Source organism: Mus musculus, chromosome 3 (assembly GCF_000001635.26).
Source record: "Mus musculus strain C57BL/6J chromosome 3, GRCm38.p6 C57BL/6J".
In the NCBI taxonomy this organism is placed as follows: Eukaryota; Metazoa; Chordata; class Mammalia; order Rodentia; family Muridae; genus Mus; species Mus musculus.
This window is the reverse complement of record NC_000069.6, coordinates 86,326,001-86,350,642: the sequence shown is the minus strand read 5'-3', so window position 1 is coordinate 86,350,642 and position 24,642 is coordinate 86,326,001. Positions and strand designations below refer to the sequence as shown.

Here is a 24,642-nt window from a genome sequence, read left to right as displayed (position 1 = left end):
AGTACAGGAAATCTTGGATTTTCCTGGGTTTGTAGTCCAGAAATTCCACACATAGAATGGAGGATAAATGGTAATGTGATAGAATACTAACATAGAGTAATTTATAGTCTTTTTTTTCAATCAAATGTTTGGGGTAATATAAAATGTTTACACAAATTTCTTTGAAAACAAAGACTAAGCTTCATACATGTATTCTATAGTGAATATATGAACAAACCTTCTCCACATCTGTATATCTGTTTCTATGGAAAATAAGAGATCAGTGAGCAGACGTTGATGCATCTGAGACCACTTGAACTCAGGAATGCGAAACATGGTGGATCTGGAGTCCCTCCTTTGTTGGTCTACTGCATCTGGTGCTGTTCCTTGTGCTGTCTGCTCCTGTTGCCTTGATATCTAAGAGAAAAGGTTAAGAACTAATAAAGTAAGTTGAACTTCAAAAGAAGGCATCAGCACAGAATTCATAACTTCCCTGAAATGCATCTAACAAATATTCAAATTCTAATACACTACAAAGTAAAATTAAAAGAAACTTATCAATGACTAATCTTACCATAAATTTAAAGCAAAGTTATCATGGTATAATGCTAATACCATAAATCAACAGTAATTAGCATAGGGCCATGTTATTAGAGACATCGCCACTATGTAGCATTTCACAAAAGAATCAAGCAGTTTTTAATTCTGAATATTAGCTGAGATGACAGTTTTTATGTTTTTATGATCCAGACAGTAACTAGATTATTCTTCATTAGTTAAAATAAGAATTAACAAAGGTCAACATAATGAAGAACAGACAAAACGACAACAACCAAAAGAAAGGGAGGAAATGAGGAACAGAGGTTAAGAAAAAAGGGGGGAAGCAGTAATATGCATCCAACCGCTTGTACCACATGTCACTGTGAAATGCTGATAAAAAAGAAAGCTGTGCCTCTCCATCACACAGACTCTTCTCATAGTAGAAACAGATCTTACATTTCAAACCAGAGTCATGCCTTGGTAACTACATAGCCCCAGGTTTAACCAGAAAAGGAATGTGCTAAAACTGATTTAGTTGAAGAATAAAAAGCAAGTATTTTAAATAGTTGCTTTATGAACTAATGCCAATTTTGAAGTTAAAAGTGGTAATGTTTGGTGACGTATGTTAAAGCAATAAAAGCTGCCATTTAATAAACTGACATTGGGGCTGAGAGTATAATCACTGGTAGAATATTTACATAGCATGCATAAAACCCTGAGTTCAATCCTCAGTGTCACAAAATTGAATGAATGAATGATGGTCATAAATTCACACTGTCGAATATTATAAAACCATTACATTTATGTAACTATGACTATTAAACTAACCAAATACAAGTATCCACAACTGTATTTTTTAACTCAGTGCTAGTTCATGCCAAAGAGACAATACAGACACACATGATATACATAGGCAAACATGCATATTTTTTTTAAGAAAATTATCTATAATTACCTCAAGCCCATGTCGTTGAGGCTGTGGTGCTTCTGTGCTCGTACTGGCCTTCAATTCAAACCTCTCAGTATCTGAAGCCACACTAGAAACATCCAGTTTGGTAATCTTCTGCTCAGAAGTGGCAGGAGCCTCAGAGACATTATCAGCACAATCACTAACTGACTCAGTTTCTCCGGCAAGGTTAGTTGCTTTCATCCCTCCATCCAGCATCTCATGGCTGTCTGACTGTACAGTTGCCTGGGGAACAGGAACTTCTGATGAGGTAGCTAAAGACCCTGCTGTGGCCACAGTTGGAAACCTAGAATCCTCAGAATCTGTAGTTTCAGGATCATTATGAATTTTAGTAATAGGTGCTTCCACTTGAACTTCACAGCCATGACCACACATATCTGGTTCTTCTCTGCCTTCAGAGGCAGCTACAGACAAACCCTCACCTTGGAGCTCTGTGGGCAGACCAGCTTCCTCAGTAGGGCTGCCTTCTACCTTCAGTTCCACATAGTCATCATCCTCTTCTTCCTCTACTCCAGACTTTTCCAGTAATTCTGGCATCTCTGCAGCATCTTCTTCTGAGGGAGAACTTATGGAAGCACTTACTTCACTGATGGTCACTGTATCTTTGCCTGGTTCCAAAGAATTAGAGTTAATAGTCACTGGCTCTGCTGCATCAGAAGACGTTTCTAAGTCATCTTTTGCCCCATTTGTAGCTGTTTCTTCCACGGTGGCTTGATCCAGTAACTCTTGATTTTCTCGCTCTACTTTCTTTTCATCACTAGACATATCATGTGTCTGCAGTTCAGTGTTGGATGCAGAATCTATTGAACTTGCCCTCCCAATACTTGAGTTCTCATCACTATTTCTAGTGAAATGAGGAGAGATGGGAGAATCCTTCCGATCTTCGTGCTGGGACCCCACTGAAACATCAACACCCCTAGTAGCACCAGTGCCTTCTGGAACCAGGCTTGAAGAACACGGTCCTGTTTCTTCATCACCTTTCCGCTGCTCTTCCCTAAATATATTGGCAAGGTTTTCTTTGTGTATTTCAAAAGTAACCTACAAGAAAAACATACAATCAGTTATGAGAGATTTTTATTATTAAATTTATATATTTACTTACATTATAACCCAATATCAGTCATTCTTCTCCTCCAAGTACATGAGCACCATTCACAAAACATAAATTTAAATTTCTTTCAATAATTTCAGGTTTAATAGCATGAAAACCCATTTCTCTATCATTTCTCCTCAAAAGAAAGTTTTAAAATAAATTTAAATAAATTAGTTACTCTTGATATTATAGAATCTCTCAATGTAACTATAAACTACAAAAGTTTATTTATACTTAGCTAATGGATACAAATTATTTTTAAACCTTCCCCCAAAGGTCAGCCATTATTTTCAAAGTTTAAATTTGTTATAAACGATCTCTCTTTCTCTCTCTCTCTCTCTCTTTCTCTTTCTCTCTGTCTTTCTCTCTCTCTCTCTCTCTCTCTCTCTCTCTCTCTCTTTTGGTTCACGCTTTTTCTGTGCAATACAAAAGCTGGAGCCTTTATAAGAAAGAACATAAAATCAAATAATTTGGAAACTCCCCAACTATGTACAAATATATCCATTCTATTGTCATGCTAAACTGGAGACAGAGTTATTAAGAAAAAACAACAGTACCACAGGTTAGAAATCATATACTTTCAGGATTTGAAATGCTTGTCAAAATCCAAGTTTGGTTGCTTTACTAATTTCCCCTTAATTTATTCCAATAGTCCAAAAGTTAAGTGGTAATTGAACAATTATCACTGTTGTTATCTTTTTATGCTGTTTTTCTAAAGGTACTTGTGACTTAAAACTGATAATTCACAATTAATGACCAGATATTGTTCTAAATTACCCAGCTAAAAGACTACTCATTAATCTTCACAATCCTTTGATTGCTAATCTATAGCTGTTTGTAATGTTTGGAAAGCACTTCTATAAACTCCCTGTTACAGATACTTATGTGCTACTAACAGCAACATTTTTCTTTGCCATTACTTACAACTTATTTGGCACTCAGATTTACTAACTAGGAGATAAAAGAGAAATTAATAAAGATATTAATATTACCTTATTATTTCATATATTAAGAATGCTTAATGCATAAAAATTTAGACTTCTAAAAATTAGCAGACATGTTTAGCAACTGGCTTTGCTTTAAATAAATGTATCTTTTCACTGTGTTATATCATACAATACTTGCTGAATATGACATCATAGTTTCTAATTTATATGTTAACAAAGTTTTCTATAACAGATAAATAAGACACATTTGCAATGTAACTGCATATGAGATATCATTATCAATGTACATCAGTAAAGATTACTACCACAGACAAGATCTTAGAAAATAATAGAACAATCACACATGGCAGCAGATATAACAATAAACTCAAATTGTAAATACTTACTGACTAATCTTATACAAAGCGTTTATTCAAGTCTATATTCGAAACTAGCTTCTCTACTAGTAGAGTTTTTCTTTTAAGACAACAAACATAAGGTATATGCTATCTCGGGGAAACTACTAAAGCAAATGTATTATGAAAATAACACTACAGGCCTAATAGCCTGTAAATTATGAAATTATGAAAATAGCACTGCAGGTCTAATTCTAATGGGAACTATCCCATTAGAATACCAAGTAATACACACCATAAGCACTGTGTATTCATTCATTCATACAATGAACCAAAAGTGATTTTGGAATAGATAAAGTCACATGGCTCAAATATAAAAAGAATACAATATAAAAATGTCTTTTTACCACTCTCAACTTCAAATGTAAAAATCCTACAAAAGTCAAGCAATTAACCAACTATTAATTTTTCATGTATCATTCAAAAGCATTGTTTTTCACATACACAAAGTTATAAATTCTTAGTCTGCTTCTTTTTTTATTCAAATGTAGCAAATATAACCAACATTTTTTTATAATTTTCACCTAATTATTCTTGGTGAATTAGCTCAAAATACTGAAGTCTTCTTATAGTAAGTTGGTCCAAAATAATTTTATAAAATCTAAAGTAATTTTTATAGATTTTCTGTGGGATGTTTGTTCATATGCCTTGGACACAGATTTATTGTCTTTTCCTATCAATTTCTAGTTAGGAATACTACCTTTAGTTTTGGGCCTTTTACCTTTGGTATATTAGAACTGTGTTTGATTTTTATTTTTACAAAGATTGCTTGTAGTTGACAGAGTTCAGTGTGCTCCATCAAAAAGCACAGTACTTTAAGCATCTTATGTATTTTGAACTGAGAAACTGAGAAATGGCAGCATAGGAAGGACCTCTGAACTTACCCTCCCGCGTCTTAAGAAACAAGTCATGAAACTAAGCCATGCACCCAGGAAGCACCCTCCCTGTAGGGAGGTATATAAATTCCTGACAGTTGCTACTTACAGCTCATGCCTCTTCAGCTTATCTTTCCACAATGTTTCCCTCTTTGTCTAACGTAACATCAAATTTAATGGTTTTATTGATCATTCACATCCTTATGAAAGGTTTAAATTTATTTAAGATGAATTGTCACATATTTGCCAAGCTTACCTTTTGTCATTTGTCTAATTGCCAAAAAGACAAAATGGGTGGTAAGGAAATGTTTTTCTCACAAATCTGCTGTCCTTACTTTGAAGATCACCATAAATATTAGTAATGACTCATAATAAATTCAAAATAAACTTTCTCCTTCCATAAAGGTTTTAAACAACATTTCCTTATTTATGTGGCATGAGTATGTAATTTAAAGAGAAACACTAATATCATTAGTATCTGTCTAAACAGGCTAATACTTGGGGACATTCTAGAATTTATGTAAGACAAAAGGTAAACTTGGTGCACAAATTCCCATATAGTACAAAAATCCTTAAGTGGCAATTGTTCACTAGTCAATAATATCCTTTAGAATACACTAAATTAAGCTCATTTTCATAAGTGATTCTGTATTAAATTCTTAACCAAAAGCTAACATACTGATGGTTCATGCACAATATTGTATTACTGACAAACATTTGCTCTTACAATCACTTAAGAGGATTCTATTATCTTCATTATACACAAATACACACACACACACACACACACACACACACACATATAAAGTTAAGGCAAATCATGACAAAGTAATGCAGTAGCCAGATTGTGATAACACAAATCCATAATTCCAGCACTACTGAAACAGAAAGATGTGAATCTGAAGTTCAAAGTGTAAACCCCTCAAATCAAGCACAAGAGGGCCAGGAGCCTCCTCTGAGGACCTACAACCACCAGGTTCCAACTACAGAACACTAACTTCCCTACGTGGACCCAACCCCATCATGCAGAATAAAAAGCTCAACTCTGGATTTGAAAACCCACCAAGCCCTACCCTAGAAGTCTCCACCCTGGAAAGCTCTACCCTCTAAGGAACTAACTAACTATCTATCTATCTATCTATCTATCTATCTATCTATCTATCTATCTATCCTGTCTTCTGCTCAGTTCTCTGCTGCTTCTCACCCAAGTAATGACAGCTACCCTCCTGGGTTTTTCCCTTCCAATGAATCTCTTGTATAAAGTTTGTTGTGTGGGGTAACTTTGTGGTATTCCTTGGCTCCTAACTGCCAGAATACCTTTCCCATCCAAGTTGTAACACACAAAGTCTATCTTATCATTTCAGGGGTTGTATGGAAACCTACTACAGTAGAAGCTTCTTAAAATACATACATATATAAAAGAAATCCAAGTGGAAACACCAAACTTGGTAGGGGAGGTAGACAAATCCCAATTAGGCTTCTCTTGTCACAAAATAAAATCTCCAGTGCCAGGAATGAGTTATACCTAAGTTACTGGCCAGAGAGATCCCCATGGAAACACCCAAACAACTCAGGCTATTGACAAGGCTACTGGTTGTTCTTCACAAACTGATAATAAAGCCCTATTGCTGAAGACAATACCTACATGACTTATTGAGTATAGAGAAGCCAGAAGGTTGCCTACCGAGAGCCTTCACCCCAATGACTAACGTTCATGGTACTGGCAGGTACTCTGCATGCTACCAGAAGAAAAGTATCCAGCAACCCAGGTATAAATCCAGTGATCTACAGTGCTTACTTGCCTGTCACCACTGTAGATGCTGAAATAGGCTGGTGTAATAATGGCACAAAAGCTGCAGGAATAACAAACCATATCTGATTGGATTTAAGGCCCATTCCAGAAGACTGAATCTATGCCTGACACTGCTCAGGGGGCCACAAAGCTGAAGAAAACCAAACACTATTGTTCTGCTAAAGGAAGGTAATAGTAAATTGATTCCTAACTTGCTATACCCATAAATCAGGCCTCATTCAACCATCATCTGAGAAACTTCCTCCTACAGTTGGATGGTAACCAATACACAGACCCACAACTGGACAACGCACTGAAAGTGAGAGACATTGAAACATTCAGTCGTAATGGGCTGTCTTTATCAAACCCTTCCTCTTAGTACTCAGGGAATGAGGAAAAGAGGAAGTGTAAGATTGTAAAGCCAGGAAGGAAGAAGGATAGTAAGGAAACAAGGCCATGTAAACACAGCAGTACTGACACATATATAAGCTCACAAAGACACTGGCAGCGAGCACAAAGCCTGCAGGGCTCTATGCCAGGCAGGTTCCCCACGCTGAGAAGGCAAGTGGACACAGCCCCCAGCCCATCCCCGGCCCAGAAGCTTTCACCAACTGACAGCTACTTGCAAAGACTTAATGAGTGTGCAATCCGCGCTGGCCATGCCCAGGAGCAGATGGCCAGTTTTGAATTTGTTTTGTCTCATAAAGCTTTGTTTGGCCAGTATTTAACCTTACAGGTCTTTTGTTTATATACCATAGTTTCTGATTATGTGATTTCTATGGTGTGTGTGTGTGTGAACATGCGTGTGCACATGTGTGTGTGTGTGTGTGTGTGCCTGTGTACATTTCTCATGCTTTTTCTTTGTTGTTTTGTTTTGTTTGATTTCTTTAGTCTAGTTTGTTTATTTGCCTGTTTATTTTCTAAAGAGAGAAAAGGGTGTGCAGTTGGACATGTGGGGAAGTGGGGAGAATCTGGAAGGAAATGAGGGAGGAGAAACCGTGATCATAATACAATGTACAAGAAAAAATTATTTTCAATGAAAAAAAAAAAAGAAAAGGAGAAAAAAAAGTCTGCCTAAGCTGTCCAACTCTATAACTCTATAAAAAAGTCTATAACAAAATAATAAAATAAGAGCTAGGGCTATGGCTCTGAAAGCGTGAGTTTTCCACACTCACAAACCTGCTTCACCCAAGCGCTGCAGAAGCAGCAGCCCAGAAAAGCTGATAATCTTTACTACTATAATCAAAAATAATAATCATCAATTTTATTTTCCCTTTTATAAAAATATTATTCTTTTTTCATATAATATATCCTGATTATAGTTTCCCTTCCCTGAACTCCTCCCAGTTCCTCCCCTACCATCCAGACCTGTCTCTCATCAGAAAAGAACGGGCTTCTAAGAGAGAACAACAAAACATAACAAAACAAAATATAAAAGACAACAACTATCACATCGAAGTTGGAGAAGGCAAACCAACAGAAGGAAAGAGCCAAAAGACTCTTGGCCAGATCACCCTGAACGTGCCTGATCTCCTGTGAGCAATTTTATTTTCTTGAAAAAATCTAAATATGTGTTTAAATGAAAATCTGGAATATAAATTACTAAAAATTTTAGTGAGCACTTTAGTGTAACTAATAAAACATTCTAAAATACAGAAACTCTTTCTAGAAATTCTACAGAAATGTATCCCATGAAAAGATAAATATAAAGAATGTGCAAACACTCAATAAGGGCATCACTGCTTAGCAATTGCACATATGGATCAGTGGGCCTGCAGGGCTTACCATAATACTAATATTAAGCCATATGAGAACATTTGGACATTGAGTGGCTTGGTGGTTTTGTGTGCATACATTTGGAGTACATTCTAATTTTCTTGTTATTTTTAAGTTTTAAAAGAAATAAGAAAAGGTATTTTTTATTTTAATGATAAGACTACTTCAGCAATTAAGCATAAAATGCAAATAATCTGTAAACATAAAAATTGTAACACTTGACATTTCTTTTATGTTTTAGATTACATTTTATTTATGTATGAGCACATGTGTGTTCATGCTCCACAGCACATGTGGAGGTCATTTCTCTGCTTCTACCTATGAGTCCATGGAGCAAACACAGGTTATCAGGTTAGGCAATACACAACTTTACCCACTAAGCCATCTCACTGGCTCTTGAAATTTCCTAATGGAGGGCTTTTACTCTTATTATTCTATAGTTTTGTCTATAAAATGACTAAAATGAACAATTAAACAGCTCCTCAGATTATTAACAGTAGGTAACATACTCTAATCATCTAAGATCTTTAAGTATTTTACTCAAAGTCATCCAGTTGAGCACAATCTAATTCACATTACATTTCTAATTCAAGCATAATTAATTTTTACTTGCTCATTATTTTTGTCTTTTGTCAACATAGAACATACAGTCTAAAGACTGAAGCTCAGTGTCTATATTTTAAAAAGAGGTTTTGGGTCATTCTCACAATTAACAATATGGAATAATTTAATTTAAATGATAATTAAAGAGTAAAAACATTTCAGCATACCAAATGAAAACATTATTATTGAATTGCATTAGATTTCACCCTTTTCTAAAAAGGAGAAAACGTTTAAAAGATGAAAACATAGACTACAATGAAATTACACAGGTTGCTGGGCACATGTCTGAAACCCTTAGCCCCAGTAAGCAGCCCAGTGCAGTTGCTAGAAGCCTATTACTGCTTATAAAACCTAGTTCCGCTGTTGGTGGAACAGCGCACAATGACAAACAGCTTCCCTGCTACAAAGGTGGCAGGAAATCTATCAAACTGAACAATAAAATTGCAATTGAGTTTCTTTGGCTTTTTATAGCAGCTGCATATATCCTGATGTAACTGCAAAAGCAAAAGCCATCCAATTCTGCAACTTAGTTCTTTACACACTGGTTCTTCATCAAGAACTACAATATAAAGTTGTGATACTGAGACCCAAAAATAACTGCAGAAAGCAAAAGGCAAGCTTCAATGATATATTATAATTATAATACCACATGCAAAAAGTATTTAAGATGCTTTTAAACAGATACTTTTACAGAGAGAAAAACGACTATAAGAACCTCAACAGAATCCTTAGTGTGATAGGAGTCACTCACCTCCTTAGCTAAGTAACTCACAGCTGACCCAAATTCTATTAGATGTTCATATGGAGAGCTCAGGAGCACAACTTGTCCCTTTAAAAAGACTGCTGGCATTTCAAAGTAAAAAAGAATGACTGTAGAAATATTTAAATAAATTGTTTTGTATAAATTTTATGGAAAAAATACCATTTTTCATAGAGAAAATGAAAATATATGTGTTGAAAACTAAAATGAAAAGTTGAAATTACAGGTTTGATGCCCCAGCGTAGGGGGAAGCTGGAACTGTGGGGTAGAAGAGGATGGGGGGGGGGAGGTGAGCACCCTCACAGAGGCAAAGGGGAGGGAGGAGAAGGCAGCTGTGGGATGGGGGGATTTGTGGAGGGGTAACCAGGAAGTGGAATATCATTTGAGATGTAAACAAATGGAATGATTAATAATAATAAAAAAAGTTGAAATTACAAGAGTCAATGTGAAACAAGCTTTTCTTTGCCTCTCACAATTTCATTTAGCACTTTAAATATAGCATCATGGCAAAAATGTAGCAAATCTAGTTTCACTCCACTTTAAAACTACAAAAACAAAAAACAGTCCACAACCACTTAAGTCAGCATTTCCTTTAAAAAGGAGGCAAAAGACTGGCTTTTATCGGAAAGTAGACACAAGGCCTTTCCTTAAAGCAATTATTTTCTTTACAAAGCAGTTTTAAGATCTGTTTCAAATCAAAAGTCCCTGAAGTAAAGAAAATATAAACTAAACAATGCCTACCTCTTCTCTCTGACCACTCTGTATTTATTCTATATAATCCATGTCTTTAAAAAAAAAAAAAACTACTGCTTGCAAATACTATATTTCCTCCCTCCTCTGCACCTTATATTAACTCACAAAACAATAAACAATTTTATAATTAAAACTCTATTAAGAGGCCAGAAACTAAGGTACACATTCAGTTTCTTTAGACTCTCCACATCTCCACATACTCTTGCCTAAGGACAAAAACATCTTACAATACGTTATCAGCTTAATGCAAAGGTAGGCAGGTAAGAATTTTATGAAAGTAACAAAAATATTTCCTGCAAACACAGAGGAGTATTCAAACTTCTTTGTGCATAAGAGCTTATTTTATGTATGTGTATGTATGTGTGCATATATGTATGTGTACATGTGTGTGTGTGTATATATATATATATGCATGCATATGTGTGTAAATACATGTGGGGTTTGCATATACATGTATTTATGTTTGTATGTTTTGGAATTGGGCCTCCACAGTGCCCAGGCTAATCTTAAACAAAGGATTATCCTCTGCCATGTTTGCAAATAGCTGGGATTATAGGCACATACCACCATACACAGCAAGGAGCTACTTTTAAAGTACAGATTTACAGCCTGTGATATAATTTAGTAGTAGGGAACTTGCACAGTACACACAAGGCCCTGCATTTGATCCCCAGATCTAATAAACTCTTCTAGAATTCTTCTACCACAGGAATAAGATTTTGAAGCCAACCGGTGGTAACATACACCTTTAAACCCAGCACTCAAGAGGCAGAGGCAGGTGGATCTCTGTGAGGCCAGCCTGGTCTGCAGAGTGGGTTCCAGGATAGCCAGGGATAACACAAATGAACCCTGTCCCACAATACAAAACAAAACAAAACAAAACCATAGGATTCTGAGGTTGGACAAGGAAAACTATATTAAGATGTGCATCCTAAATTCCTCTGCAGACGTGATCAACATCATACTGTGAGTGGCCATGGGTGCTCTCATAAGCAGCCATCACTATTTGTGGCTTCCCAGTAAGACAGAATTGCTTAATCATACACAGAATAAGTCAAGAAGCTTTATACAGTAATGACAAACTTCTTTCCCCTTCCTACAACAAATGCTTACTGTGCCACTCACAGCTAAACACTCGGCACAAAGCACAGTTCTATGGATGATGTGAAGAAATGTTAATAGCTGCTGATAAATTACGAGAGAAGAATTCTCTTTTATTAACAGAGAAAGAGAAGAGGTATCACAGGGACATACATAGTTAATATTGGCACACACTGCTACATTATACATAGCATCCTCCTTCATGCAAGTCACACATGCAAACCTATCTATCACTTTTTCCTAAATGACACTATCTCTGTGTCTCTGCTTACTCTGTCTGCTTCCTTGACCAGAAAGTCACCCAATTTCTACTCCATGGATTTCCTTCTTAAGACTGTGCTCAATGTCACCTGTTCCACAGACTCCTCTGTGACCTCAAGCAGAAGCTGCTGCTCCTTTCACTGTGTATGTCTCTTCTGTGGTACTTATGGCCTGATCTTATGGACAGCCCTTTTCACATGTATGTTATATTCCATTAGAAAACAATGCTTTCCAGGATGATATGTCTTGGAATATTCTTTCAACTTTCATAATTTCTAGGAAAGTGCTAAAGTAGAAGAAGCAAGAAAGAACAAGAAAGTGAATACATATAGGAAGTAAGAGAAAGAGGTGAAGGTTTTAATATTGGAAGGAAGAGAGTAGAGAACCACTAACAGACTGGGCAGAGAATGACTGGAAATGCTGAGGAGACAAAAATCCACCAAACAGCAAAGGGCTCAGAGAGGAGTGGCGACGGAAGAGGCGCAGCTCTACTAAAGGAGGAACAGACAGAGTGCAGGGAAATAGGCTGCCATCAGAAGGCCAGGGTACAGGCTGCACAGAGATAAAGGAGAGAACAGAAAAAGATGTAAGCTGGTAATACATGTTGAGAAACAGAAGACAGAGACCGAGAGGAAAGCAGAAAGCTGAGCAGGCAATCATGGAGGTACAGATAGCACCAAGCGTCCAGCTCTCTCCAGCAACAGTACGACACAGGAAACTGATGCACAAGTCAGGACCGACAAGAGACATACATTACATGCTGTGGACTCAGACAGACTGGGTGACCAGTTAAGTCCTAAACAATGGAAAGAACTTAAGTAAAGGGAAAGGACTGTGTAAAGAAAGATTTAACACACTGGAGCTTATTGGAAAAGAACTATAACCCTACAGCCAGAGGGTAGTAGAAATATATTAAAAAATACATTTATCCATGGCATCAGTGAAAGACAAGGTAGACATATGTGAAAAAATAATTTTAAAAAACTAACTTGTTACTAAAAGAATGAATGAACAGCCTATGGAGGAGAACAGGATGTTGTTTTTAGATTGATAGATCCATAATCTTACATGGGATCTGTAAGAAAATCCAACCCCACTTAGCTATGTAGCTGGATAAGAAAACTTCACAGATCCTCTGAAAAAAAATCTCATATACTCCCCAAAGTCTTCTGGTGACGCTTAGCATCTCTCTGAAGGTAATATTTCCCCTAACCATCCTTCCTTCAGCAAACTCATACACACTTAGAAAACATGAAAAATATCTGCTTCCTGCTTGGCACTTTCCTAACCTGCAATGCTACCATATAGCTCTGAAATCTAAATCAAATGCATATGAGGCTCAAATGCAAATCAATTTTTCTCCTTATCTGTCTCCAAAAAGTGAAAGCCTAACGGGAAATCAACCCAGATTACAGCAGCCCGCTATAATAGAGGAAAAGTAGTCAGTTTTTACAGTACAAACTAAAATAAAGTCCATAGGGATGGGAAACTGCTCCTATCCAGGATCACACTCTGGACAGTCAGGGCTTTAAGAGTCATGTGATGCTGTAGGAAATACTCAATTTATCTTGTAGTGCAAAAAATAGCCATATATTAATAAATATATGGACAGGAATGATTATGTTTCAAAATGTTTATTTATAGCAATACATCAGGAATCATTTTGACCTTGGGTCATGGTTAGCTGAACAATGGACTAAACTGATCAGTCTCAAAAATCTAGTATGTGTACCAAAGGCACTTCATGAAATCAGTACCAATTTTTATTTCCCAACAGATTTTCTTAAGATTTACTTTTTTATTGTTTTAATTATGTGCACTGTGTGTCTGCATTTGGGTATATGTGTGTGAATGCAGATGCCCACAGATACTTAACATGCTGAATAAGATACCCTTCTGCATCCTGGGTGCTAGGATTAAAGACATACAGAACCACACACTCAGAAAACAAACATTCTGATTGTGATGACACATAAATTAAAACTTTAGCTTATCAAATATTTTAAATAACAGACAAAGTGATGAGGTGATGTGAAACTGTAAGAACTTAGAATAATAATAAAAGCCAGTAATGATATAAATCTATGCACTAATTTGAGGGGGGAAATTACATTATCTTACAAAGTATTACATATTGCAGCTCTAAGAATTTATACAAATTCTCAAATATTCATAATTTGCTTATCAACTGGTAGAAGAGTCAGGTTGAGGCATGGAAGACAAAAATAAATGAGAAAATGAACACAGTACAGGAGTAGATATCAATGAATCCAAACAACAGTATATAAACAATGACTTGCAAAAAAAGCCATTTAATTAAAATGCTACCGTTAACCCTAAGTTTAAATATAGAGAAGAATAGTATGATTAAGAGATGTAAAGGTGGAGGCGACCTAAGCCACAGCAGCAGCGGTCGCCATCTTGGTCCGGGACCCGCCGAACTTAGGAAATTAGTCTGAACAGGTGAGAGGGTGCGCCAGAGAACCTGACAGCTTCTGGAACAGGCGGAAGCACAGAGGCGCTGAGGCAGCACCCTGCGTGGGCCGGGGACAGCCGGCCACCTTCCGGACCAGAGGACAGGTGCCCACCCGGCTGGGGAGGCGGCCTAAGCCACAGCAGCAGCGGTCGCCATCTTGGTCCGGGACCCGCCGAACTTAGGAAATTAGTCTGAACAGGTGAGAGGGAGCGCCAGAGAACCTGACAGCTTCTGGAACAGGCGGAAGCACAGAGGCGCTGAGGCAGCACCCTGTGTGGGCCGGGGACAGCCAGCCACCTTCCGGACCAGAGGACAGGTGCCCACCCGGCTGGGGAGGCGGCCTAAGCCACAGCAGCAGCGGTCGCCATCTTGGTCCGAGACCCGCCGAACTTAGGAAATTAGTCTGAACAGGTGAGAGGGTGCGCCAGAGAACCTGACAGCCTCTGGAACAGGCAGAAGCACAGAGGGGCTGAGGCAGCACCCTGTGTGGGCCGGGGACAGCCGGCCACCTTCCGGACCGGAGGACAGGTGCCCGCCCGGCTGGGGAGGCGACCTAAGCCACAGCAGCAGCGGTCGCCATCTTGGTCCGGGACCCGCCGAACTTAGGAAATTAGTCTGAACAGGTGAGAGGGTGCGCCAGAGAACCTGACAGCTTCTGGAACAGGCGGAAGCACAGAGGCGCTGAGGCAGCACCCTGCGTGGGCCGGGGACAGCCGGCCACCTTCCGGACCAGAGGACAGGTGCCCACCCGGCTGGGGAGGCGGCCTAAGCCACAGCAGCAGCGGTCGCCATCTTGGTCCGGGACCCGCCGAACTTAGGAAATTAGTCTGAACAGGTGAGAGGGTGCGCCAGAGAACCTGACAGCTTCTGGAACAGGCAGAAGCACAGAGGCGCTGAGGCAGCACCCTGTGTGGGCCGGGGACAGCCGGCCACCTTCCGGACCAGAGGACAGGTGCCCGCCCGGCTGGGGAGGCAACCTAAGCCACAGCAGCAGCGGTCGCCATCTTGATCCCGGGACTCCAAGGAACTTAGGAATTTAGTCTGCTTAGGTGAGAGTCTGTACCACCTGGGAACTGCCAAAGCAACACAGTGTCTGAGAAAGGTCCTGTTTTGGGCCTTCTTCTTCGGCCAGGAGGAGGTCCAAATACAAGATATCTGCGCACCTTCCCTGTAAGAGAGCTTGCCAGCAGAGAGTGCTCTGAGCACTGAAACTCAGAGGAGAGAATCTGTCTCCCAGGTCTGCTGATAGACGGTAACAGAATCACCAGAAGAACAATCTCTAAACAGAGTCAACTATAACTACTAACTCCAGAGATTACCAGATGGCGAAAGGTAAACGGAGGAATCTTACTAACAGGAACCAAGACCACTCACCATCACCAGAACCCAGCACACCCACTTCGCCCAGTCCAGGGAACCCCAACACACCTGAGAACCTAGACCTAGATTTAAAAGCATATCTCATGATGATGGTAGAGGACATCAAGAAGGACTTTAATAAATCACTTAAAGAAATACAGGAGAACACTGCTAAAGAGTTACAAGTCCTTAAAGAAAAACAGGAAAACACAATCAAACAGGTAGAAGTCCTTACAGAAAAAGAGGAAAAAACATACAAACAGGTGATGGAAATGAACAAAACCATACTAGACCTAAAAAGGGAAGTAGACACAATAAAGAAAACTCAAAGCGAGGCAACTCTAGAGATAGAAACCCTAGGAAAGAAATCTGGAACCATAGATTTGAGCATCAGCAACAGAATACAAGAGATGGAAGAGAGAATCTCAGGTGCAGAAGATTCCATAGAGAACATCGGCACAACAATCAAAGAAAATGGAAAATGCAAAAAGATCCTAACTCAAAATATCCAGGAAATCCAGGACACAATAAGAAGACCAAACGTACGGATAATAGGAGTGGATGAGAATGAAGATTTTCAACTCAAAGGTCCAGCAAACATCTTCAACAAAATTATTGAAGAAAACTTCCCAAATCTAAAGAATGAGATGCATATGAACATACAAGAAGCCTACAGAACTCCAAATAGACTGGACCAGAAAAGACATTCCTCCCGACACATAATAATCAGAACATCAAATGCACTAAATAAAGATAGAATACTAAAAGCAGTAAGGGAAAAAGGTCAAGTAACATATAAAGGCAAGCCTATCAGAATTACACCAGATTTTTCACCAGAGACTATGAAAGCCAGAAGAGCCTGGACAGATGTTATACAGACACTAAGAGAACACAAACTGCAGCCCAGGCTACTATACCCAGCCAAACTCTCAATTATCATAGAGGGAGAAACCAAAGTATTCCACGACAAAACCAAATTCACGCATTATCTCTCCACGAATCCAGCCCTTCAAAGGATAATAACAGAAAAAAAACAATACAAGAACGGGAACAACGCCCTAGAAAAAACAAGAAGGTAATCCCTCAACAAACCTAAAAGAAGACAGCCACAAGAACAGAATGCCACCTTTAACAACTAAAATAACAGGAAGCAACAATTACTTTTCCTTAATATCTCTTAACATCAATGGTCTCAACTCGCCAATAAAAAGACATAGACTAACAAACTGGCTACACAAACAAGACCCAACATTTTGCTGCTTACAGGAAACTCATCTCAGAGAAAAAGATAGACACTACCTCAGAATGAAAGGCTGGAAAACAATTTTCCAAGCAAATGGTATGAAGAAACAAGCAGGAGTAGCCATCCTAATATCTGATAAGATTGACTTCCAACCCAAAGTCATCAAAAAAGACAAGGAGGGACACTTCATTCTCATCAAAGGTAAAATCCTCCAAGAGGAACTCTCAATTCTGAATATCTATGCTCCAAATACAAGAGCAGCCACATTCACTAAAGAAACTTTAGTAAAGCTCAAAGCACACATTGCGCCTCACACAATAATAGTGGGAGACTTCAACACACCACTTTCACCAATGGACAGATCATGGAAACAGAAACTAAACAGGGACACACTGAAACTAACAGAAGTGATGAAACAAATGGATCTGACAGATATCTACAGAACATTTTTCCCTAAAACAAAAGGATATACCTTCTTCTCAGCACCTCATGGTACCTTCTCCAAAATTGACCACATAATAGGTCACAAATCAGGCCTCAACAGATTCAAAAATATTGAAATTGTCCCATGTATCCTATCAGATCACCATGCACTAAGGCTGATCTTCAATAACAAAATAAATAACAGAAAGCCAACATTCACATGGAAACTGAACAACACTCTTCTCAATGATACCTTGGTCAAGGAAGGAATAAAGAAAGAAATTAAAGACTTTTTAGAGTTTAATGAAAATGAAGCCACAACGTACCCAAACCTTTGGGACACAATGAAAGCATTTCTAAGAGGGAAACTCATAGCTATGAGTGCCTTCAAGAAAAAACGGGAGAGAGCACATACTAGCAGCTTGACAACACATCTAAAAGCTCTAGAAAAAAAGGAAGCAAATTCACCCAAGAGGAGTAGACGGCAGGAAATAATCAAACTCAGGGGTGAAATCAACCAAGTGGAAACAAGAAGAACTATTCAAAGAATTAACCAAACGAGGAGTTGGTTCTTTGAGAAAATCAACAAGATAGATAAACCCTTAGCTAGACTCACTAAAGGGCACAGGGACAAAATCCTAATTAACAAAATCAGAAATGAAAAGGGAGACATAACAACAGATCCTGAAGAAATCTAAAACACCATCAGATCCTTCTACAAAAGGCTATACTCAACAAAACTGGAAAACCTGGACGAAATGGACAAATTTCTGGACAGATACCAGGTACCAAAGTTGAATCAGGATCAAGTTGACCTTCTAAACAGTCCCATATCCCCTAAAGAAATAGAAGCAGTTATTAATAGTCTCCCAGCCAAAAAAAGCCCAGGACCAGACGGGTTTAGTGCAGAGTTCTATCAGACCTTCAAAGAAGATCTAACTCCAGTTCTGCACAAACTTTTTCACAAGATAGAAGTAGAAGGTATTCTACCCAACTCATTTTATGAAGCCACTATTACTCTGATACCTAAACCACAGAAAGATCCAACAAAGATAGAGAACTTCAGACCAATTTCTCTTATGAACATCGATGCAAAAATCCTTAATAAAATTCTCGCTAACCGAATCCAAGAACACATTAAAGCAATCATCCATCCTGACCAAGTAGGTTTTATTCCAGGGATGCAGGGATGGTTTAATATACGAAAATCCATCAATGTAATCCATTATATAAACAAACTCAAAGACAAAAACCACATGATCATCTCGTTAGATGCAGAAAAAGCATTTGACAAGATCCAACACCCATTCATGATAAAAGTTCTGGAAAGATCAGGAATTCAAGGCCAATACCTAAACATGATAAAAGCAATCTACAGCAAACCAGTAGCCAACATCAAAGTAAATGGAGAGAAGCTGGAAGCAATCCCACTAAAATCAGGGACTAGACAAGGCTGCCCACTTTCTCCCTACCTTTTCAACATAGTACTTGAAGTATTAGCCAGAGCAATTCGACAACAAAAGGAGATCAAGGGGATACAAATTGGAAAAGAGGAAGTCAAAATATCACTTTTTGCAGATGATATGATAGTATATATAAGTGACCCTAAAAATTCCACCAGAGAACTCCTAAACCTGATAAACAGCTTCGGTGAAGTAGCTGGATATAAAATTAACTCAAACAAGTCAATGGCCTTTCTCTACACAAAGAATAAACAGGCTGAGAAAGAAATTAGGGAAACAACACCCTTCTCAATAGCCACAAATAATATAAAATATCTCGGCGTGACTCTAACGAAGGAAGTGAAAGATCTGTATGATAAAAACTTCAAGTCCCTGAAGAAAGAAATTAAAGAAGATCTCAGAAGATGGAAAGATCTCCCATGCTCATGGATTGGCAGGACCAACATTGTAAAAATGGCTATCTTGCCAAAAGCAATCTACAGATTCAATGCAATCCCCATTAAAATTCCAACTCAATTCTTCAACGAATTAGAAGGAGCAATTTGCAAATTCATCTGGAATAACAAAAAACCGAGGATAGCAAAAACTCTTCTCAAGGATAAAAGAACCTCTGGTGGAATCACCATGCCTGACCTAAAGCTTTACTACAGAGCAATTGTGATAAAAACTGCATGGTACTGGTATAGAGACAGACAAGTGGACCAATGGAATAGAATTGAAGACCCAGAAATGAACCCACACACCTATGGTCACTTGATCTTCGACAAGGGAGCCAAAACCATCCAGTGGAAGAAAGACAGCATTTTCAACAATTGGTGCTGGCACAACTGGTTGTTATCATGTAGAAGAATGCGAATCGATCCATACTTATCTCCTTGTACTAAGGTCAAATCTAAGTGGATCAAGGAACTTCACATAAAACCAGAGACACTGAAACTTATAGAGGAGAAAGTGGGGAAAAGCCTTGAAGATATGGGCACAGGGGAAAAATTCCTGAACAGAACAGCAATGGCTTGTGCTGTAAGATCGAGAATTGACAAATGGGACCTAATGAAACTCCAAAGTTTCTGCAAGGCAAAAGACACTGTCTATAAGACAAAAAGACCACCAACAGACTGGGAAAGGATCTTTACCTATCCTAAATCAGATAGGGGACTAATATCCAACATATATAAAGAACTCAAGAAGGTGGACCTCAGAAAATCAAATAACCCCCTTAAAAAATGGGGCTCAGAACTGAACAAAGAATTCTCACCTGAGGAATACCGAATGGCAGAGAAGCACCTGAAAAAATGTTCAACATCCTTAATCATCAGGGAAATGCAAATCAAAACAACCCTGAGATTCTACCTCACACCAGTGAGAATGGCTAAGATCAAAAATTCAGGTGACAGCAGATGCTGGCAAGGATGTGGAGAAAGAGGAACACTCCTCCATTGTTGGTGGAATTGCAGGCTTGTACAACCACTCTGGAAATCAGTCTGGCGGTTCCTCAGAAAATTGGACATAGTACTACCGGAGGATCCAGCAATACCTCTCCTGGGCATATATCCAGAAGAAGCCCCAACTGGTAAGAAGGACACATGCTCCACTATGTTCATAGCAGCCTTATTTATAATAGCCAGAAACTGGAAAGAACCCAGATGCCCCTCAACAGAGGAATGGATACAGAAAATGTGGTACATCTACACAATGGAGTACTACTCAGCTATTAAAAAGAATGAATTTATGAAATTCCTAGCCAAATGGATGGACCTGGAGAGCATCATCCTGAGTGAGGTAACACAATCACAAAGGAACTCACACAATATGTACTCACTGATAAGTGGATACTAGCCCAAAACCTAGGATACCCACGATATAAGATACAATTTCCTAAACACATGAAACTCAAGAAAAATGAAGACTGAAGTGTGGACACTATTCCCCTCCTTAGAAGTGGGAACAAAACACCCATGGAAGGAGTTACAGAAACAAAGTTTGGAGCTGAGATGAAAGGATGGTCCATGTAGAGACTGCCATATCCAGGGATCCACCCCATAATCAGCATCCAAACGCTGACACCATTGCATATACTAGCAAGATTTTATCGAAAGGACCCAGATGTAGCTGTCTCTTGTGAGACTATGCCGGGGCCTAGCAAACACAGAAGTGGATGCTCACAGTCAGCTAATGGATGGATCACAGGGCTCCCAATGGAGGAGCTAGAGAAAGTACCCAAGGAGCTAAAGGGATCTTCAACCCTATAGGTGGAACAACATTATGAACTAACCAGTACCCCTGAGCTCTTGACTCTAGCTGCATATGTATCAAAAGATGGCCTAGTCGGCCATCACTGGAAAGAGAGGCCCATTGGACACGCAGACTTTGTGTGCCCCGGTACAGGGGAACACCAGGGCCAAAGGGGGGGAGTGGGTGGGTAGGGGAGTGGGGGTGGGTGGGTAAGGGGGACTTTTGGTATAGCATTGGAAATGTAAATGAGCTAAATACCTAATAAAAAATGGAAAAAAAAAAAAAAAAAAAAAAAAAAGAGATGTAAAGGTTTGACAGTAAGACCCAAGAGAGAATGCCTAGCATATAGACTGCACTAGGCTCAATAACTTGAGCTAGCTAAACAAAAAAAACTATATATGGTATATACTTCACTAAGAGTATAAAGAAGATACATAAATAGTAACATTGAAGTATGTTAGTAGGGAATGGGAGTAGGAGCTATGAAGGATACAGACAAAACATTTGAGAACGGGTATTTAATTTCATAAATGCTAAGTATTAGGCCCCTTGTTCTTTGTATCTTTCAGTGTCTCTAATATTTCATTATAAATTTTTAAGCTAAAAAAGCAAAGAACAGGCTGGAAGAAGTGAAAGTGAAGAAGCCGACCGCTCAACCTTAGAAGGTAGGGGCAGGAGGCTCACAAGCCCCAGGTCACTACTGACAAGATTACTAAGCTCATGGCCATCCTGGGTCACATACACACTGAGTTAAAAACAGGAAAATAGGTGAGATTTTCTTTGAAACCAATTTTTTTTACCTGATTTTGACTAAGCAAAGTGCAAATATGAGCCAGAACTTTTCTTTTTATTCAACTTTATATTATTTACAAGAGGGAAACAAAAAACAAAAACAAAAACCTCCCATCTTTGAACATGGTGCGCCACCTTGTGTTCAAAACTTCCTAACAACAATAAAAATTCAGAAAAAAAGAATCTGAGTAAGGCATACATAAATATCTAAATTTCTATATATTATTCCATGATGTTCAATTTTACTTAAACACATATAATACTTACACTGGAAAATAATTGTTTCAGATCTATATAAGTAAGGAATATTTTTATTAATGCCTTTGGTTTTACTTCATTTATTTTCAGAAAATAACTTGCCTTTTTCCTTTATTTCAAGCATATTAATATTTTACATGAGTAAAATTCAAAATTACAGTTACTTAAAACATCATACACTTTCATAAGGCAGCTTACCTTTGAATGTGTGATGGATAAGGTGTCTACCCACACTCGCCAGCCACCCCACTCGTATTTGACTGCATGGTAAAGCAGAATTCTGAATATGGCGTACACCATCTCTGTTATCTTTTGCTCATCTGAATTCTTAGGATTAAAATAGCAGAGAGAAAGCATCCATTCTTGCCACACAGAGCACTGCAGCAAGCTCCTGAAAATATTTTTTAAAAAATATTGAATTACTACAAAATATAAAATCACCAGAGAATTCTACAGACTAATTGTCTGTAAAAAGAAAGATGGGGGAGGTGGGGAAGAGGGACAAACCAGGCCAGGCTTGTTAGTACATGCCTTCAATCCCAGCACTCACAAGACAAAGGCAGGTTGGTCTATAAGTTCCAGGCCAGCCTGTTCTACAGAAGGACAGGTAGGGCTTGTGTGAAACCCTATTCCCAATGTGGGGCTGGGGGCTGGACCCAAGCCATAGTTATCTATAATACATCCAAAGCAGTTTTAACAATGTGGTAATAAAAATTCTAGCTCTTGTGTGTTATTTCCTCACACTTATAAAGAGGAATTTTTCTAAGACAAACTGGAATCACCCAAAAGTCGACATGAATACTGTAAATAGCTGCTTTCTGTTCCAGCTTACCTCCTGTTTTCTCTACTGTTATTAAAAAGTTTAATCATGTCAGAAAGAAATGCTCGGCGAACCTCCATGCTCTCTGGGCACTGGGGAGAATTTCGAAGTAGGGTCGCAATTACTTTTAGTATCTCTGTAAGACAGTTCATAAATAAGTAAAAACCAAACACAACAAAAAAATTCATGAAGGTAGATTAATATAAATGATTTCTTGAGCTTTCCTTTATAAATGTCTACTAAAAACATCTTGTAAAACTTGGGGAAACATGCTGACTTAACACTTATTTTAGAGAAGTTGTAAGTTTATAGAAAGGAGCCAATATTTGTTCAACAGGACAATGACTTAATGTCAAGCTGATTGTCTCCCCTCCAACAAATGACCTTGACATGGTGAAGCAGGTGCCTGAGCTACACCCAGCCAGTTACCATTTACACAGTCCAAACAATACACTCAAGTTATAAATTAACAAAATGTTTAGTCTCTGCCAAAGAGTAAAACTGAGCATAAAACAAAAATTCCCACCATATTCAAAATCTTAAGGAGAAAAGATAAATTCTTATTCTAAAATAAAATGTATTGCATATAGACAGCCTTTCCTTTATGAAATAAAATTTTAAAACTATAAAAAAAAATAAAAACACATTCAAGCATGCTGAAGGATGCCATGGCAGAATGTAGACACTGTGTATCGTCTTCAAAGTTGGGCCCTCTGAGAGAAGAGTCAGTGTTCTTCTCTCTCCAGGCCCAAGTGAGCTGTGACTCAAACACACAGTATATACCACTGCCTTGCCTGAAACAGTGGTTAGATACTAAAAGGTCAAACGGTATGAGTAGAGTGTGTCCTCTCCAAAGTGCAGGTGCAGCCTGCGACGTGACAAGGTTAAGAGGTGGGACATTAAAAGTCATCAAGCCTTGGGTTCTCTCCAACTAATGAGAGGAAGACCATATTTTTAGGGCTCCAGGGCAGCTTTCAGCTTGCTTGTTCTTGTTCTATTTTCCTCAGTGGGCAGAGCAGCCCTCACCAGAACAAATAGAGAAATCTTTGGCCTGGACTTTTGAGCAAAAAAAAAAAAAATTGGAAAAAGGCAAATTCTATTCTTTTCAACTATCCAGTCTCAGCTACTATGTTAGAGCAGCATGTTCTAAGTTGATAAAATACTCTAAAATTTTTACATTTAAGTTTTTCCCTTTTCGCTCTGAACAATGAATGGCATCATATGTCTTGGAAAGCAGAGGAAACTGAACTTGGAAGTTGCCTGCTTTTAAAACTGATACAATGGCTGGGTGGTAATGGTGCACGCCTTCAATTCCAGCATTCAGGAGGCAGAGGCAGGGAGATTTCTGAGGGGCAGCCTGGTCTACAAAGCTAGTTCCACGACAGCCAGGACTACAGAGAACCCATCTCAACCAGTCAAACAATCAATAATATAGAATATAAAAATTTTTTAAAGTTCTTTTAAAAAAAAAAAAAGCTATGATGTGGCACACTACACACAGAAGCAGCACAGCGGGTAACTAGAACTCCTCCCCACACAAAAAGTACTTGCAATTCTGAAAATCCTTTACTCTGATGACATGATCTTAAAAATAAGATTTAGTATATAAGAATTCTAAGTTAAATAAGACTGTGTCCCATATCAAACTTGGCATTCCTATATTGGCAGCAATTTAAAATAAAACCTGTTCACCACTGTTTAAGTAATTCAGCCTAACTTCACTAAATAATATAA

At 38.4% G+C, this 24,642-nt stretch overlaps 1 protein-coding gene across 9 annotated transcripts in view; it reads right to left on the bottom strand.

Annotated features, from left to right (window-relative positions):
- The window catches only part of Lrba (LPS-responsive beige-like anchor), a 559,239-nt gene that overhangs the window by 432,052 nt on the left and 102,545 nt on the right, over nt 1-24,642 (bottom strand). For all 9 annotated transcript variants that reach the window (XM_006502347.4, XM_006502349.4, XM_006502350.4 and 6 more), the window contains exons 21-24: nt 22,921-23,044; nt 22,287-22,479; nt 1,475-2,524; nt 218-396 (exon numbers count right to left, since the gene is read on the bottom strand). In XM_006502347.4, the coding sequence (XP_006502410.1) occupies nt 218-396; nt 1,475-2,524; nt 22,287-22,479; nt 22,921-23,044 (1,546 nt within the window). The remainder of the gene's footprint in view (nt 1-217; nt 397-1,474; nt 2,525-22,286; nt 22,480-22,920; nt 23,045-24,642) is intronic.